The sequence below is a fragment of the Heterodontus francisci genome, chromosome 34, assembly GCF_036365525.1.
Source record: "Heterodontus francisci isolate sHetFra1 chromosome 34, sHetFra1.hap1, whole genome shotgun sequence".
Classification (NCBI taxonomy): domain Eukaryota; kingdom Metazoa; phylum Chordata; class Chondrichthyes; order Heterodontiformes; family Heterodontidae; genus Heterodontus; species Heterodontus francisci.
The window spans coordinates 11015671-11033112 of NC_090404.1; the positions used below are offsets into that span (position 1 = coordinate 11015671).

The 17442-nt window shown below is 45.5% G+C and overlaps 1 protein-coding gene across 1 annotated transcript; it reads left to right on the top strand.

Annotated features, from left to right (window-relative positions):
- The first annotated feature begins 543 nt into the window (after positions 1–543).
- On the top strand, positions 544–13631 carry LOC137348619 (zinc finger protein 239-like). The gene is made up of 3 exons (XM_068013898.1): positions 544–622; positions 1358–1970; positions 11275–13631. The coding sequence occupies exons 1-3, from the start codon at positions 544–546 to the stop codon at positions 11327–11329; spliced, it is 747 nt and encodes a 248-aa protein (XP_067869999.1). The 3' UTR covers positions 11330–13631.
- Positions 13632–17442: the final 3811 nt, after the last annotated feature.

A 17442-nucleotide genomic window follows, 5' to 3' on the forward strand; every position in this document is an offset into this window, starting at 1 on the left:
AAAAGGCAGGGGAATGGCAGTAGGGAAATTGCTCCTTGAGAGAGCCAGTGCAGACACAACGGGCCAAATGGCCTCCTTCTGTGCTGTAACAATTCTGTGGTTCTGGGTCATGTATTTTTAGTTATTCTGGTGTCTAACTCACTTCAATAAAACAGTGAAATGCTGGAAACACGCTGCAGGTTCTCCTTTACCTGGAGATCAAATGTCTATATAACTGTAGCGGCAGTTAACAGGATCCTGTAAATTCCTACATCTTATATTTTACTGCAGATTTTCACCAACTTATTTTAAATGGGTTTACTTTCAGTGAGATAGCGCCTATCTTAAATTGGTAGAATCATAGTTAGATAGTTTATGGCACTGAAAGAGTCAGGACTGTCTTTGTAGAATATCCATCACAGTCATTTCCTTGGCTGAACCATTCTTTCAGTCACCAGAGGAGCCCAGTGCGCAGGCGCAGGACAGTATTTGGAGCATGCGCACTGTCACTTTGATCAGTACTGCGCCAGTTGCTTCAGCAGCGGGTGAGAGTCGGCAGGGCGCATGGAGGAATGGAGTCGGCGCATGGAGGAATGGAGTCGGCGGATGGGCGGCGAGGCTTCAGAAACACCTGGTATAGGCCGTAAGCCTCGAATAAGAACCTCCAGGTGCCGCGTTTACAACTCTGGATCTTTTTCCCGGGAACAGGCCCAGTTTAACGGCCGCCATCTTGTTTGAGCGGGGAACAGAGCGCATGTGCGGACATCTTGGTGATGACACATAGAGTGGGCGGGGCTTCAGGGTCCCAGTGACCAGGAGGGAAAATCATTGACTCGATTCTCACTCTGCACACAGGGGCTGGAGAACTGAACCCAGTCAGAGCAGAGGGAGGGAGAAAACTGTCAGTGGAGGAAAGAAATGGTGCAATGGGTTTGGATTTCAGCACAGGGAGGAGGGAGAGTGTGTGGGACGGGGATTTACAGCTTTGGAGGAACAAGAGAGGAAAAAATGTTCTTTAGAAACTAGAATTGTCTGTTCAGAATTTCTATTCTTTTGTAAACTCCTTTTGCTGGGTATTGGAAGATTAGGATTTGCAAACGGGACGCTCAAATCAAACGTCACATCAAGATTTGACAGAGTCACTGGATTCATCAGGACTTGCATATCATCGGCCTCTGAGCGTGGAAGGAGAAATACTTGTTTATTCTGTCTGTGGGAAAGATTTCAAACATCAGTGTTACTGGAATAGCACCGAGACTCACACACCCGAGTGAGAGTGTTCCAGTGCACTGACTGTGGAAAGAACTTTAACCAGTTACACAGCCTGAAAAAACATCGCACCATTCACAACGGGGAGAAACCGTACATGTTCTGTGAGTGAACGAGGCTTCAACTGATCTTCCAATCTGGAGAGTTACAAGGACACCCGCACCACGGAGAAACCGCGGAAATGTGGGGACTGGGAAGGGATTCAATTACCCGTCTGAGCTGGAAATACATCGACCGAGTCACACGAGGGAAAGGCCGTTCACCTGCTCCATTTGTGGGCAGGGATTTAAGCGATTGTCCAGTCTTCTGCCACACCAGCGAGTTCACACTGGGAAGAGACCGTTCACCTGCTCCGTCTGTGGGAAGGGATTCACTCAGTCATCCGACCTGCAGTCACACCAGCGTGTTCACAGTGGGGAGAGACTGCTCACCTGCTCTGTGTGTGGGCAGGGATTTAAGCGATCATCCAACCTTCTGGCACACCAGCAAGTTCATACTGGGGAGAGGCCGTTCACCTGCTCTGTGTGTGAGAAGGGATTTATAAATTCAAACCTCCTGCTGAGACACCAGCGCATTCACAACTGGGAGAGGCCATTCACCTGCTGTATTTGTGGCCAGGGATTTAAGCTTTCGTCCAATTTTTTGGCACACCAGCAAGTTCACACTGGGGAGAGGCCGTTCACCTGCTCCATGTGTAGGTCATCCCACCTGCTGAGACATCAGTGAGTTCACAAGTGACTGCAGGTGTTGGATTCTGCTGTTGTTGCTGTTAATCACATCCAGGACTGAACCATGTTCATTCTGATAGTTGTGGTTTGTTTCTGTTGATAATTAATCGATCGGCCAGGATCTAACTGAATGGTGCAGCAGGCTCGATGGGCTGAATGGCCAACTCCAGTTCCTCTGAAATTTCTCCCCAGACTTCCCCCACTCTCTAACTCTGCTCAAGTGCTGGTTTCCTGTTGCACTGCCTTCTCCCCAGTTCTCCCATGACTTTCAATTAACAAGAACACAAGAAGTAGGAGCAGGAGAAGGCCATTCAGCCCCTCGAGCTTGCCCCGCCATTCAATAAGATCATAGCTGATCTGTCCCAGGCCTCAACTCCTCTTTCGGGCCTGCCCTGCCTAACCCTCGACTCCCCGAGATTTAAAAAATTTATCTACCTCCTCCTTAAATACAATTAGTGACCCAGCCTCCACAACTCTCTGAGGTAGAGAATTCCAGAGATTCACACCCTCTGAGAGAAGAAATTCCTTTGCATCTCAGTTTTAAATGTGTGACCCCTTATTCTGTAATTATGTCCCCTAGTTCGAGATTCCCCCACCAGTGGAAACATCTTCTCAACATTTACCCTGTCAAGCCCCTTTAGAATCGTATATATTTCAATAAGATCACCACTCATTCTTCTAAACTCCAATGAATAAAGGCCTAACCTGTTTAGCCGTTCTTGTTAAGACAACCCTGACCTTTTGTGTTTCATGCACAAGAACACCCAGATCCCTCTGCACTGCAGTATTTTGTAGTCTTTCTCCATCTAAATAATAATCTGCGGTTTTATTCTTCCTACCAAAGTGGATGACCCCACACTTTCCCACATTGAACTCCATCTGCCAAGTTTTTGCCCACTCACTTAACCTATCTATATGCCTTTGCAGATTCTTTGTGTCCTCATCACAATATGCCTTCCCACCTATTTTTGTATTGTCAGCAAATTTGGATACTCTACACTCGTTCCCTTACTCCAAGTCATTAGTATAGATAGTAAATAGTTGAGGCCCTTGGACCGATCCTTGTGGCACCCCACTAGTTGCAGCATTCCAACCTGAAAAAGACTCATTGATCCTGACTCTCTGCCTTCTGTGTGTTAGCCAATCCTCAGTCCATGCCAACACATTATCCCCCAATACCCTGAGCTCTTATTTTGTGTAATAACACTTTATGTGGCACCTTACCGAACGCCTTCTGAAAATCCAAATACACAACATTTACTGGTTCCCCTTTATCCACTCTACTTGTTATATCCTCAAAGAACTCCAACAAATTTGTCAAACATGATTTCCCTTTCATAAAACCATGTTGACTCTGTTTGATTACATTAAGCTTTTCTAAATGTCCTGCTATTTCTTCCTTAATAATCGACTCTAGCATTTTCCCAACGACAGATGTTAAGCTAACTGGTCTGTAGTTTCCTGCTTTCTGTCTCCCTCCTTTTTTGAATAGGGGTGTCACATTAGCGGTTTTCCAATCCGCTGGTACCCTACTGGAGTCCAGTGAGTTTTGGTATATTATGACCAATGTCTCCACTATCTCTGCAGCCACTTCTTTTAACACCTTTGGATGCAGGCCATCTGTTCCTGTCTTTAGTCCCATCAGTTTTCCAGCACCTTTTCCCTCGTGATAGAGAAGCAGAGTTAGTGTTTCAGGTCTGTGACCTTTCATTACTCTATCTCGCTCAACAGGTATTTTAAATGTGTTTCTGATGAAAGGTCACTGACCTGAAACGTTAACTCTGTTTCTCTCTCCACAGATGCTGCCTGACCTGCTGAGTGTTTCCAGCACTGTTTCTATTTCAAATTTCCAGCATTCGCAGTATTTTGCTTTGCTCACAGCAGGCTGAGTCTGATTTCCTTCCACTCTGGTTAATGTTGTTCTTATTCACCATCAGCTTCATGGATCCTGATTGGAAATGACTAGGAACATCGGTCCAATTGGGTCTCCATGAGGTCACAGCCCTGGGCTCATCTTGGGTGTTGTGTTGACCTTGGAGTGGCAGCTACTCTGTGTCTGGAGAGTCAATGCCAGTGTAAGAGAAACTGAGACTGTGAGACAGAGACAGAGAGAAAGAGGGGGAGTGACAGACTGACAGTGAGAAGTAGATAGAGTGAATTTCAAAACTTGAGCTGGATATATTTTTGTTGGGTAGTATTATTAAAGGATATGGAACCAAACTGGGTAAATGTAGTTGAAATACAGATCAGTCATGAGGTCATTGAATGGTGGAACAAGCTGGAGGGGCTGAATGGCCTCCTCCTGTTCATGTGTTCCTCTATTTTACAGGATCACTGAAACTGATGCCCTGAGGTTCCTCTCAATACCGGGGCCTTCTGTTCCTGATAGTTATGGAGCAAGGTGTTATGATCCCAGTGGAAATCACCAGAACAAATGAATCGAAATTACCGACTGACCCCAATGGAAAAAACAGACAAAATTTCACTTTTATAAACTTGAACACTCAAACTAAAAGCAACATAAATGAAACATGAACTAATAGGTAAATCACACACAAACATGTAGCTTAAAGATTACATGTTAATTATCAGATGCAACAGAGATAGATCTCACAGATTTACTCGGCAGTCCGCTCAGCAAAGATGGCACCGAATAGTCATTAAGTTCATCAAAACCATGAACTTCTTCAGGTGGATTTCCAACTCCTGTCCTCCTAGACACAAACACAGATATATTGTCTCCTTGTTGATAGCGAGCGTTGCCGTCTTCCCTATAACATTTCAGTCTTGTCACCTCTCGATGTCCTCAGTCCTGCTTACAACAGTTTTAATGGTGCGGTTCCACCTATCCCACTAAGTCACTGCAAACAGCTGTAGCAACTTATATTTGCCAAGGGCCAGCTCCCAGAAACAAGTCTTCCCTTTTTGCAGCCTGTCTTTTGAAAAACCAACAGCTTGTCTGGAAGAACAACAGCCTGCAGCTTGTTGCCACACTGCAGACCTGGGAACTGACCATTGAATAGCTCTGGTCACATGACTATTTCATTTAACCTGGTTCAGACTTCCCAGAACCCTGAAGTTTTTAGTTTCATTTTCCAGTAAATGACTGTCTCAAAATAAAGGCCTTTGATACCAAAGTCCTTGCACCGAACAGTACATTCAACAAGTCAACTGTTCAGATAAAAGTCTGCAGACGAGGGTATTCAGGGTGGTCCAGACAGGACAACAACCTCTTCATAGATACACGATCCTAACTGCAAGAAAATGGTGAGTCCGGGGAGAACAATGGGTGGACACAGTGTAGAACCATAGAACCACAGAAAAATTACGGCACAATGGGGAGGAGCTGCTGATTCCTTTTAAAATCACTGTCCCAGGATTTATTTTTGCAAATCAGACCTTCTGGAAGGTGGGAGCTGGGCAATGATGATACTGGAGATCCCCACATCCTGTGTCTCTTCATCCCCCTGCCCCTCTGTTTTGCTGTCTCACCCACTGTTTCCATCTATTTCTCCTTCCTCTTTCTCTCTCTCTGATTTCTCATATTCAGAGAGAAATATAGAGAGAGAGACAGACAGAGAAATCCACAATCTGAAACTCAGTAACATGAGTTAAACTGGCTGCTGCACATTACATTTAAACCTCAAAATTCATCGCACTGCCTAAAACATGAGTATTAGTCAGGAATTAGAACTGACCTTGTGAAAGCAGTCCTGACCTGGTGAAATTAGACAATTAATTAATTTTTGAAACACAATCATGGTTGCACAGTCTGAAATGCTGAACACAGCTGTACACAGCAAGATCCCACAAGCAGCAATGTGATAATATTCAGATAGATGGGAGCCACTCCTTCCCCATTCTCTCCCACTTATAATAATGACAAGTCACTTTCCTGTCTGACATTTTTTATTATTTATTAAAAGTTCAAATAGAGAAAAGGAGAGTAGGCTGGGGAGAAATAGAGAGAGACATAGAGAAATCCACAATCAAAACCTCAGTGACATGAATGGTTCATTTAACCCTCAGATTTCATTGCACTGCCTAAAAGACAAGTATTAATCTGAAATTATAACAAACCTTTACACAGGTTCAGGACTTATTTCACATCCACCCAGTTGCTTTACAATCAATAATTTAATTTTGACAGTGTGGTCACTATTGCAGGAAACACTGCAGACAGTTTGTGCACAGCAAGCAGCAATGTGATTATATCCAGATGGGACATCGGCCTCATTCCTTCCCCATCCTCACACTTGCTGTAAACACATCGCCCCCCTCCCCCACCCATGTGTATTCCAAGTCTGGGGACATCCCCTCAGCCCCCAGAAAGGGCTAAATTCCTCATTAAACTGGGAAGAAGCTGCTGATTCCTTCAGGAGACTTTTTAAAATCACTGTCCCTGGATTTATTTTGGCAAATCAGTCCATGTGGAAGGATGTGACTGAGCGGCCAATCTGTAGATGCTGGGAGCTCACACTGGAGACCCCCAGATCCATCCCCTGCCTCTCTGTATTAATGTCTCTCCCACTGTTTCCCTCATTCTCTCTCTCCCCCTCCCCCCCCCCACCACATTTCTCGAATTCGGAAAGGAAAAGAGAGAGAGAGAAATCCACCATCAGATACTCAGTGAAATGAATTAAAACAGCTGCTGCACATTCCATTTAACCATCGCACTGCCTAAAACACAAGAATTAATCCGGAATTATAATTGGTTCAGGTTAATGACTTTACTTTTAAGGTGCTTTACAGTCAACAGATTATTTTTAAAAGTGTGGCGACTGTTTTAATGTAGGAAACAGACCAGGTGATCTGTGCACAGCAAGATCCAACAAATAGCAATAGACAGATAAACCGGTTTTAGGTTGGAACTCATTAAAAGACAAGGCAGGAATATCTTTAACCAAAATAGCACAGCAAGAGCCAAGGGCTTTCTCTCTCAGTTACACAGACAATCTCAGCAACATCCAAATACAGACGCTTAAAAGTTTAAGACAGTCAGCTCCACCTACCCTATGTGTCTATCTCTCTCCGTCATTATCACTGTCTCTCTCTCCCTCTCACTCTCTCTGTCTCTCCCTAATTCTAACCTCCTAAATTCCTATCTAGGATGCATCTCTGCCCCTCTTTCTCATTCTCTTGGAATACACGGTAGAATTTCAAAATTTGGTGATGACACCAAACCTGGAGGGGCAGTAGACAGTGAGGATCATACAGACTACCTGCAACAGGACATAGAAAGGCGAGCAAAATGGACAGAGAGGTGACAGATGGAATTTAACACTGACAAGTGTGAGGTAGTGCATTTTGGCTGCAGGCACAGGGAGAGTTAACATATACTGAATGGCACAGTTCTAAAGAGTGCACATGAATGGAGGGACCTGGGGGTTCATGTGCATAGATCTTTGCAAGGTGGCAGGACATATTGAGAGAGTGGTTGGTAAAGCATATGGGATCTTGGGCTTCATAAACAGTGGCATTGAGTACAAAAGCAGGGGCGTTATGCTGAACCTTTATAAAGCTCTGGTTAGGCTCCAACTGATGAGAGTGATGGTTCATCTGGGGAATGCAGCCAGAGCCAAGTCCATGGCACCATGAGTGGTTCAGCTGCACAGTGGGGTCGCAGAGAAGACTGGTGATTCAATAGCCAGGAGGGCGTTTCTGTGGCCGCAGATTTGAATCCAGTGTTGCCTCCCTGGGGCCAGGGTCAAGGATGTCACTGAGCAGCTGCAGAACTTCCTGAAAGGGGGAAGGGTGAACAGATAGCAGTCGTGGTCCATATCGGAACCAATGACATAGATAGAAAGAGGGATGTGGTCCTGCAGCCAGAGTTTAGGGAGCTAGGTAAGAAATTAGCAAGCAGCACCTCAAAAGTAGTAATCTCCGGATTACTCCCAGTGCCACGTGCAAGTGAGTATAGGAATAGAAGGGTAAGACAGCTGAGTGCGTGGCTGGAAAGATGGTGCAGGAGGGAGGGCTTCAGATTCCAGGGACATTGGGACTGGCTCTGGGGAAGATAGGACCTGTACAGGCCGGATGCTTGCACCTGAACAGAACCAGAATTGAGTTCCTTGTGGGACATTTTGGGCTAGTGCTGTTGGGAAAGGTTTAAACTAGTTTGGCAGGGGATGGGGACCTGTGGGTAGACTCAGTTAGGATATAATAAGAAATGAAAATGGAGGGAAGGAAATTAATAAATGTGTTTGGAAGACAGAGGAAACAAAGGTTAGAAAATAAAGAAAATAGTTTGGCAATGCTCAAGGGTATATATTTCAATACAAGGAGTACAGCAAATAAAATGAGCTGAGGGCACAGATCGACACGTGGCAGTATGATATCACAGCTATTACAGAAACATGGCTTAAGGAGGGACAGGAATGGCAGCTCAACGTACCTGGTTACAGGGTTTTCAGACACGATAGGGAGGGGGATAAGAATGGAGGGGGAGTGGCAATTCTGGTCAAGGAAACAATTACAGCTGTGAGCAGGGATGATATGTTGGAAGGTTTATCAAATGAGACCATATGGATCGAGCTAAGGAACAAAAAAGGATGAGGATTGAACAGGAGTTCGAGTTCCCAATTGGGGCAAGGCCAATTTTCCTAAACTGAGGAGTGATTTAGCGAAAGTGGATGGGAAACAGCTACTTGAAGGCAAATCAGTGTCAGAGCAGTGGGAGGCATTCAAAGGGGAGATTCAAGGCGTTCAGAGTAAACATGTTCCCACAAAGAAAAAGGGTGGGACGGCCAAATCTAGAGCCCCATGGTTGTCAAGGAGCTCGGAGGGTAAGATAAGGCAGAAAAAGAAAGCTTATGTCCGACACCGAGATCTCAATACTACAGAGAGCCGAGAGGAGTACAGAAAATGGAGGGGTGAAATCAAAAAGGAAATTAGGAAATCAAAGAGAGGACATGAAAGAATATTGGCAAGCAAAATCAAGGTGAACCCAAAGATGTTTTATCAATACATTAAGAGTAAGAGGATAACTAAGGAGAGAGTAGGGCCCAAAAAGGTAACTAATGTAGGGGCGGAAGACATTGGCATGGTTCTGAATGAATACTTTGCATCAGTCTTCACAAAAGAGGGAGACAATGCAGATATTGTAGTTAAGGAAGAGGAGTGTGAAGTATTGGATGTGATAAGCATAGAGAGAGAGAGGATGTATTAATGGGATTAGCATCCTTGAAAGTTGATAAATCACCAGGGCCTAGATTATAGCATCATTTTCCAGTCCTCACTGGATACAGGTGCGGTGCTGGGTGATTGGAGAACTGCTAATATTGTACCTCTGTTTAAAAAGGGAGCGAGGGATAGACCGGAATCAATTCTGAGACAGGATAAATTGTCATTTAGAAGGGCATAGATTAATCAAGGGCAGTCAACATGGATTTGTAATGGACAGATACTGTCTGACTAACTTGATCGAATTTTTTGAAGACGTAACAAGAAAGATTGATGAGGGTTGTGCAGTTGATGTGGTCTACATGGATTTTATCAATGCTTTTGACCAGGTCCCACATGGCAGACTGGTTAAAAAAATAAAAGCCCATGGAATCCATGGAAATGTAGCAAGCTGGATACAAAATTGGCTCAGTGGCAGGAAACAAAGGGTAAATGTTGACGGGTGTTTTAGCGACTGGAGGGCTGTTTCCAGTGGCGCTCCACAGGGCTCAGTACTGGGTCCCCTGCTTTTTGTGGCAAAAAAAAATGATTTGGATGCAAATATGGGGGACATGATCAAGCAGATGACACAAAGATTGGCCGTGTGGTAGATAGCGAGGAGGATAGCTGTAGGCCGCAGGAAGATATTGATGGTCTGGTCAGGTGGGCAGGAAAGTGGCAAATGGAATTCAACCTGGAAAAGTGTGAGGTGATGCACTTAGGGGAGGTCAAACAAGGCAAAGGAATACACATTTAATGAGAGAATACTTAGAAGTGTAGAGGAAGTGAGGGACCTTGGAGTGAATGTCCACAGATCCTTGAAGGTAGCAGGACAGGTCAATAAGTTGGTTGCGAAGGCATATGGAATTCTTTCCTTTATTAGCTGAGATATAGAATATAAGAGCAGGGAGGTTATGTTAGCCACAACTTGAGTACTGTGTACAGTTCTGGTCACCTCATTACAGAAAGGATGTAATTGCACTAGAGAGGGTACAGAGGAGATTTTATGAGGATGTTGCCAGGACTGGAAAAATGCAGCTATGAGGAAAGATTGGATAGACTGGGATTGTTCTCCTTGGAACAGAGAAGGCTGAGGGGAGATCTGATTGAAATTGACCTAATGTTGAGGGGCCTGGATAGAGTGGAGGTGAAGGGCCTATTTACCTCAGCAGAGAGGTCAGTGACTAGGGGACATAAATTGGTGGAAAGATTAGAGGGGAGTTGAGGAAATTTTTTTCACCCAGAGGGTGGTGGAGTCTGGGACTCACTGCCTGAAAGGGCAGTTGAGGAGAGACCCTCAACGCATTTCAAAGTTGTCTGGATATGCAACACAAGTGCTGTAACTTGCAGGTCTATGGACCAATTGCTGGAAGCTGGGATTAGTTTAGTTTAATTTAGAGATACAGCACTGAAACAGTCCTTCGGCCCACCGAGTCTGTGCCGACCATCAACCACCCATTTATACTAATCCTACACTAATTCCCTATTCCTACCACTTCCCCACCTGTCCCTATATTTCCCTACCACCTACCTATACTAGGGGCAATTTATAATGACCAATTAACCTATCAACCTGCAAGTCTTTGGCATGTGGGAGGAAACCGGAGCACCCGGAGGAAACCCATGCAGACACAGGGAGAACTTGCAAACTCCACACAGGCAGTACCCAGAATTGAACCCGGGTCGCTGGAGCTGTGAGGCTGCGGTGCTAACCACTGCGCCACTGTTTTTTGGACAGCGCAGACACGATGGGCCAAGTGTCCTCTTTCTGTGCCATAAACTTAATGGAATTCTATGATGTGGAGAGGATGTTTCCACGTGTGAGTGAATCTAAGTCTAGGGGCCATGAATACAGTTACTAATAAATCCAACTGGGAAATAAGGAGAGGTTTCTTTACTCAGAGTGTGGGTAGAACATGGAAGTGGTTGAGGCAAGTAGTTGAGATGCTTTCAAAAGGAAACAAGGTGAAAACATGAGAGAAAAGGGAATAGAAAGGTCTGCTGAAAGGCTGGAATGAGGGAGATGGAATGGGAGCAGACACGTGAGGTGTATACACACCTGTACAGACTAGTTGGACTGAATGGCCTGTTTGTGTACTGTGTATTCTGTGTCATTCAATGTTATCTCTTTTTACAGGGGATTAGAAGGGGAGGATCTGCAAATGACAAACTCAAACCAAACATCACGTTAAGATCTGACAGAGTTACTCGATTCATCAGGACCTGAATATCATCGTCCTTTGAATGTGGAAGGAGAAATGTTTTTCTGTTCTGTCTGTGGGAAAAGATTTCAAACATCAGTGTCACTGGAAAAGCACCGAGACACACACACACACCTGAGAGAGAGTGCTCCAGTGAACTGACTGTGGAAAGAGCTTTAACCAGTTACACAACCTGAAAAAACATCGCACCATTCAGAGTGGGGAGAAACTGTACACGGGTCTGTGTGTGGCCGAGACTTCAACTGATCGTCCAACAAGGACACTCACACCATGGAGAAACCGTGGAAATGTGGAGACTGTGCGAAGGGATTCACTGGGTCATCCTGTGTTCTGAGACACCAGCGTGTTCGCACTGCGGAGAGGCCTTTCACCTGCTCTGTGTGTGGGAACGGATTCACTGGGTCATCCTATGTTCTGAGACACCAGCAGGTTCACACTGGGGAGAGGCCTTTCACCTGCTCTGAGTGTGGGAAGTGATTCACTGGGTCATCCTGTGTTCTGAGACACCAGCAGGTTCACACTGGGGAGAGGCCTTTCACCTGCTCTGAGTGTGGGAAGTGATTCACTGGGTCATCCTGTGTTCTGAGACACCAGCAGGTTCACACTGGGGAGAGGCCTTTCACCTGCTCTGAGTGTGGAACGGATTCACTGGGTCATCCTGTGTTCTGAGACACCAGCAGGTTCACACTGGGGAGAGGCCTTTCACCTGCTCTGAGTGTGGAACGGATTCACTGGGTCATCCTGTGTTCTGAGACACCAGCAGGTTCACACTGGGGAGAGGCCTTTCACCTGCTCTGAGTGTGGAACGGATTCACTGGGTCATCCTGTGTTCTGAGACACCAGCAGGTTCACACTGGGGAGAGGCCTTTCACCTGCTCTGAGTGTGGGAAGGGATTTGCTCATTCAGAGAAACTGCTGAGACACCAGCAAGTTCACCAGTGGCTGCAGGGATTGGATTCTGTTATTGCTGCTTCTAATCACACCCAGAACTGAATCCTGACTGGAAACCCGTTTCTAGTTGGTTTTCGACAGGGCTCAACAATCGGCCGCTTGTTCTTCCTGGTACTAATTAGACTTAAATGATTAAAAAGTTTGCAGATGATACAAAAATTGGTCGTGTGGTTGGTAATGAAGAAGGAAGTTGTAGACTACAGGAAGATATCATGGACTGGTCAGGTGGGCAGAAAATTGGCAAATGGAAAATGAGGGCGGTGGGGGTCTGGAACTCACTGCCTGAATGGGTGGTAGAGGCAGAAACCCTCAACACATTTAAAAAAAACACTTGAAAATGCAGTTGACGTGCTGTAACCTACAGGCTACAGACCAAGAGCTGGAAAGTGGGATTAGGCTGGATAGGTCTTTTTCGGCTGACACAGACATGATGGGCTGAATGGCCTCCTGTGCTATAAATGTTCTATGTTTCTATTCTGAGAGTTGGGGTTTGTTTCTGCTGATATTAATAACCCCCCTAACAGGCTGAAATTTAATATTTGGGATAAATTTGAAATAAATCAGCGGCACAGTGGTTAGCACCGCAGCCTCACAGCTCCAGCGACCCGGGTTCAATTCTGGGTACTGCCTGTGTGGAGTTTGCAAGTTCTCCCTGTGTCTGTGTGGGTTTCCTCCCACATGCCAAAGACTTGCAGGTTGATAGGTAAATTGGCCATTATAAATTGCCCCCAGTATAGGTAGGTGGTAGGGAAATATAGGGACAGGTGGGGATGTGGTAGGAATATGGAATTAGTGCAGGATTAGTATAAATGGGTGGTTGATGGTCAGCACAGACTCGGTGGGCCGAAGGGCCTGTTTCAGTGCTGTATCTCTGAACTAAACTAAACTAAACATTGTTGTAGATTTTTCTCTTTCCCACCTGAGTCTTTAACATCACCCGGCTGGAGCTCACAGGGGACAATCTGGGGGGAGGATCGTACGGCAGGAACAGAACTTCAGCCTGGACACAGTCCTTCAGGTCAAACTGAAAGGGGCAAATGGCCCTTTGTTCTTTCTCGTCTCGCTTCACTGACAGCAAAGTCCCCGTGTGGGTTAATCCTGAGGTGTGTAAGAAATGTGTCCCAGCCATTCTCTTCCATAGTTCAGAGCTCCCAGACACGGAACAGAAGGCTCCTTTACAACTGTGTTTAGAGTCAGGAAGAACAACAGTGAATGCTGGAAACGTGCTGTCAAATCAGAGATTGGTGTAAAACTGTGATCTGTTCCTGACTGAAAGTGAAACGGCAGGTTTAAGTTCCATGTTTGTGTGACAGTCTTGAGTCTATCATTATAATACAGCTTTTAGCTCATTAAAAAATAAACCAGTTTAAAATAAATTGATTAAAGTGTTCACTAAAATAGCAGACAGAGGAGTTTACAGGATCCTGTTTACTGATGGGACAATTACACGATTCACATTTGATCTCCAGATAATGAAGAACCTGCAGTGTGTTTCCAGGAATTCCCTGGTTTATTGGTGTGTGCATGTTAGACACCAGGATAACTAAAAATAAATGACGCAGAACATCCATGAGGGTGCGACTCTGACAGTTACTCTGGGATCACTCCCACTGAGGAACTTCACCACCCTAGGATGAAGTCCATCAGGACCCGGGGACTTGTCAGCCCGCAGCTCCAATAATTTGTCCAGTACCACTTCCCTGGTGATTGTTTTGCTTTTTGTGTACAGGACATACCTGGATAATTTTCCACATTTCAGGGTAGATGCCAGTGTTGTAGCTGTACTGGAACAGCATGGCTAGGGGTGCAGCTGGTTCAGCAGGAAGTCCACATGGATCATCAACTCGGAACTGCTGGCTGAAGATTGTTGTAAATATTTCAGCTGAAAAGGCCCGGCCCGAGTCCTTTGATTTTTTTTCCTGCGCCCAATCCGACCACTGGACTGAAGTCGATTCTATTAAAGAGGTTGTGCTCTACCTTGGATGGAATCGCTCACTTTGACGTCTTGGCTGTCACTGTGTCCAACCCAGCCCGATTGCCAGACCCGGAAGAGAAAACCTGACCTGACCCGACACATGTCGTCGGGCCCAGTTGGGTTCGGGTCAGGTAGCCATCCTCCACTTCAGCCTCGTCCTTTGCACTGATGTGCTGGGTTCTGCCATCATTGAGGATGGGGATATTTGTGGAGTCACCTCCTCCTGTCAGCTGTTTAATTGTCCACCACCATTCACGACTGTATGTGACAGGACTGCAGAGCTTAGATCTGATCCGTTGGTTTTGGGGTCACTTAGCCCTGTCTATTGCATGCTGCCCACACAGTTTGGCATGTCAGTAGTCCTGTGTTGTAGCTTCACTAGGCTGACACCTCATTTTGAGGTCTACCTGGTGCTCCTCCTGGCATGCCCTCCTGCACTCTTCATTGAACCAGGATTGATCCCCCGGCTTGATGATAATGGTAGAGTGGGGGATATGCCAGGCCATGAGGTTACAGATTGTGGTTGAGTACAATTCTGCTGCTGCTGATGTCCCACAGCACCTTATGAATGACCAGTTTTGCATTGTTAGATCTGTTTGAAATCGATCCCATTTAGCACAGTGGTAGTGCCACACAACACGTTGGAGGGTATTCTAAATGTGAAGATGTGAATTTGTCTCCACAAGGACTGTGCGGTGGTCACTTCTACCAATACTGTCATGGGCAGATGCATCTGCGGCAGGCAGATTGGTGAGGACGAGGTCAATTACATTTTTCCCTCTTGTTGGTTCCCTCACTACCTGCCACTGACCCAGTCTAGCAGCTATCTCCTTTAGGACTCAGTCGTGGCGCTACCGAGCCACTCTTGATGGACATTGAAGCCTCGATCCAGAGACCATTTTATACCTTTGCCACCCTCGGTGCTTCTTCCAATTGTTGTTCAACATGGAGGAGTACTGATTCATCAGCTGAGCTGGGGAGGGGGGTTTGGGCGAGGTGTTGGTGGAGGGGAGTGAGGTGATAATCATCAGGAGGTTTCCTTGCCCATGTTTGACCTGATGCCATGAGACTCCATGGGGTCTGGAGTTGAGGACTTCCAGGGCAACTCCCTCCCGAATGTGTACCACTGTGCCACCACCTCTGCTGGTGGGACAGGACATGGCCAGGGATGGTGATGTCGGGGACATTGCCTGGAAGGTATGATTCCGTGAGCATCACTGTATCAGGCTGTTGTTTGACTAGTCTGTGGGACAGCTGTCCCAACTTTGGCACAAGCCTCCAGCTGTTAGTAAGGAGGACTTTGCAGGGTCAACAGGGCTGGGTTTGCCATTGTCATTTCTGGTGCATAGGTTGATGCCGGGTGGTCCGCCCGGTTTCATTCATTTCCTTTGACTTTGTAGTAGTTTGATGCAACTGAGTGGCTTGCTAGGCAATTACCAATGTAGTCAACTACATTGCTGTGGGTCTAGGAGTCATATGTAGGCCAGACTGGGTAAGGCTGGCAGATTGCCTTCCCTAAAGGGCATTAGCAAACCAGATGGGTTCAATCGACAGTGGTTTCATGGTGACGATTAGACTAGCTTTTTAATTCCATCATCAGCCATGGACTGAGATGTCCTGCCATGCTTTTATTTATTAGAGTAGTAATTGACTTAATTGGAATAAACAAGATTTAAGTAAATAAAAACTCATCAGCTACTCACCGCTCAGCTACTTCCTTTAGGCTGATGTCACTCTATTTTATAGGGAGTTAACTTAAATGTTTTATTTAACTCTCGTTATCTTTATGTCTTAGATTTTAATTTACTAAGTAATTCAGAATCTTTTATTGTCACTATCACTTACTAGTTAACATACGAATTAGGAGCAGGAGTAGGCCACTCGGCCCCTCAAGCCTACTCCCCCATTCAATAAGTTCATGGCTGAACTGATTACTCCACGTTTCCACCTACCCCCGATAACCTTCCACCCCCTTGTTTATCAAGAATCTATCTACCTCTGCCTTAAAAATAATCAAAGACAGTCCACCACTTTTTGAGGAAGAGAATTCCAAAGACTCACGACCCTCTGAGAGGAACAATTTCTCCTCATCTCTGTCTTAAATGGGCGACCCTTTATTTTTAAACAGTGACCCCTAGTTCGAGATTCTCCCACAAGGGGAAACATCCTTTCCACATCCACCCTGTCAAGACCCCTCAGGATCTTATAAGTTTCAATCAAGTCACCTCTTACTCTTCTAAATTCCAGTGGATACAAGCCCAGCCTGTCCAATCTTTCCTCATAAGACAGCCTGCCCATTCCAGGTATTAGTCGAGTAAACCTTCTCTGTGCTGCCTCCAACGCAGTTACATTCTTCCATAAATAAGAAGACCAGTACTGTACACAGTACTCCAGATGTAGTCTCACCAATGCCCTGTATAGTTGAAGCATAACCTCCCTACTTTTGTATTCAATTCCCCTCGCGATGAACGATAACATTTTCTATTAGCTTTCCTAATTACGTTCTCTACTGCATGCTAACCTTTTGCGATTCATGTACTAGGACACCCAGATCCCTCTGCATCTCAGAGCTCTGCGATCTCTCACCATTTAGATAATACGCTTCTATTTTATTCTTCCTGCCAAAGTGGACAATTTACCATTTTCCCACATTATACTCCACTTGCCAGGTCTTTGCCCACTCACTTAACCTATCCCTTTATAGTCTCCTTATGTCCTCTTCACATGTTACTTTCCTACCTATCTTTGTGTTATCAGCAAATTGTATAAATTGCAAAAAGTTGAGGCCCCAGCACAGATCCCTGTGGCACACCACTTGTTACATCTTGCCAACCAGAAAATGACCCATTTCTACCTACTCTCTGTTTCCTGTTAGCTACCCAATCTTCTATCCATGCCAATATGTTACCTCCTACTCCATGAGCTTTAATTTTATTCAATAACCTTTGATGCTGCATCTTATCAAATGCCTTCTGGAAATCTAAGTACAATACATCCACCGGTTTCCTACCCTGCTACAACGTCTTTAATAATAGCTTCTAACATTTTCCCTAAGACAGATGTTAAGCTAACTGGCCTGTAGTTTCCTGCTTTCTGTCTCCACCACAACCCCCCCCCCCCCCCCCCCACCCCGCCCTTTTTGAATAAAGGAGTTACA

What these genes read in the sequence shown, in the direction of transcription:
- LOC137348619 (XM_068013898.1), top strand. Translation starts at nt 544, where the DNA reads ATGGAGGAATGGAGTCGGCGCATGGAGGAATGGAGTCGGCGGATGGGC. An exon ending in AGAAACACCTGGTATAGGCC is followed by an intron (nt 623 to 1,357) that starts GTAAGCCTCGAA and finishes ATGTTCTGTGAG; the next exon opens with TGAACGAGGCTTCAACTGAT. An exon ending in TCCCACCTGCTGAGACATCA is followed by an intron (nt 1,971 to 11,274) that starts GTGAGTTCACAA and finishes CTCTTTTTACAG; the next exon opens with GGGATTAGAAGGGGAGGATC.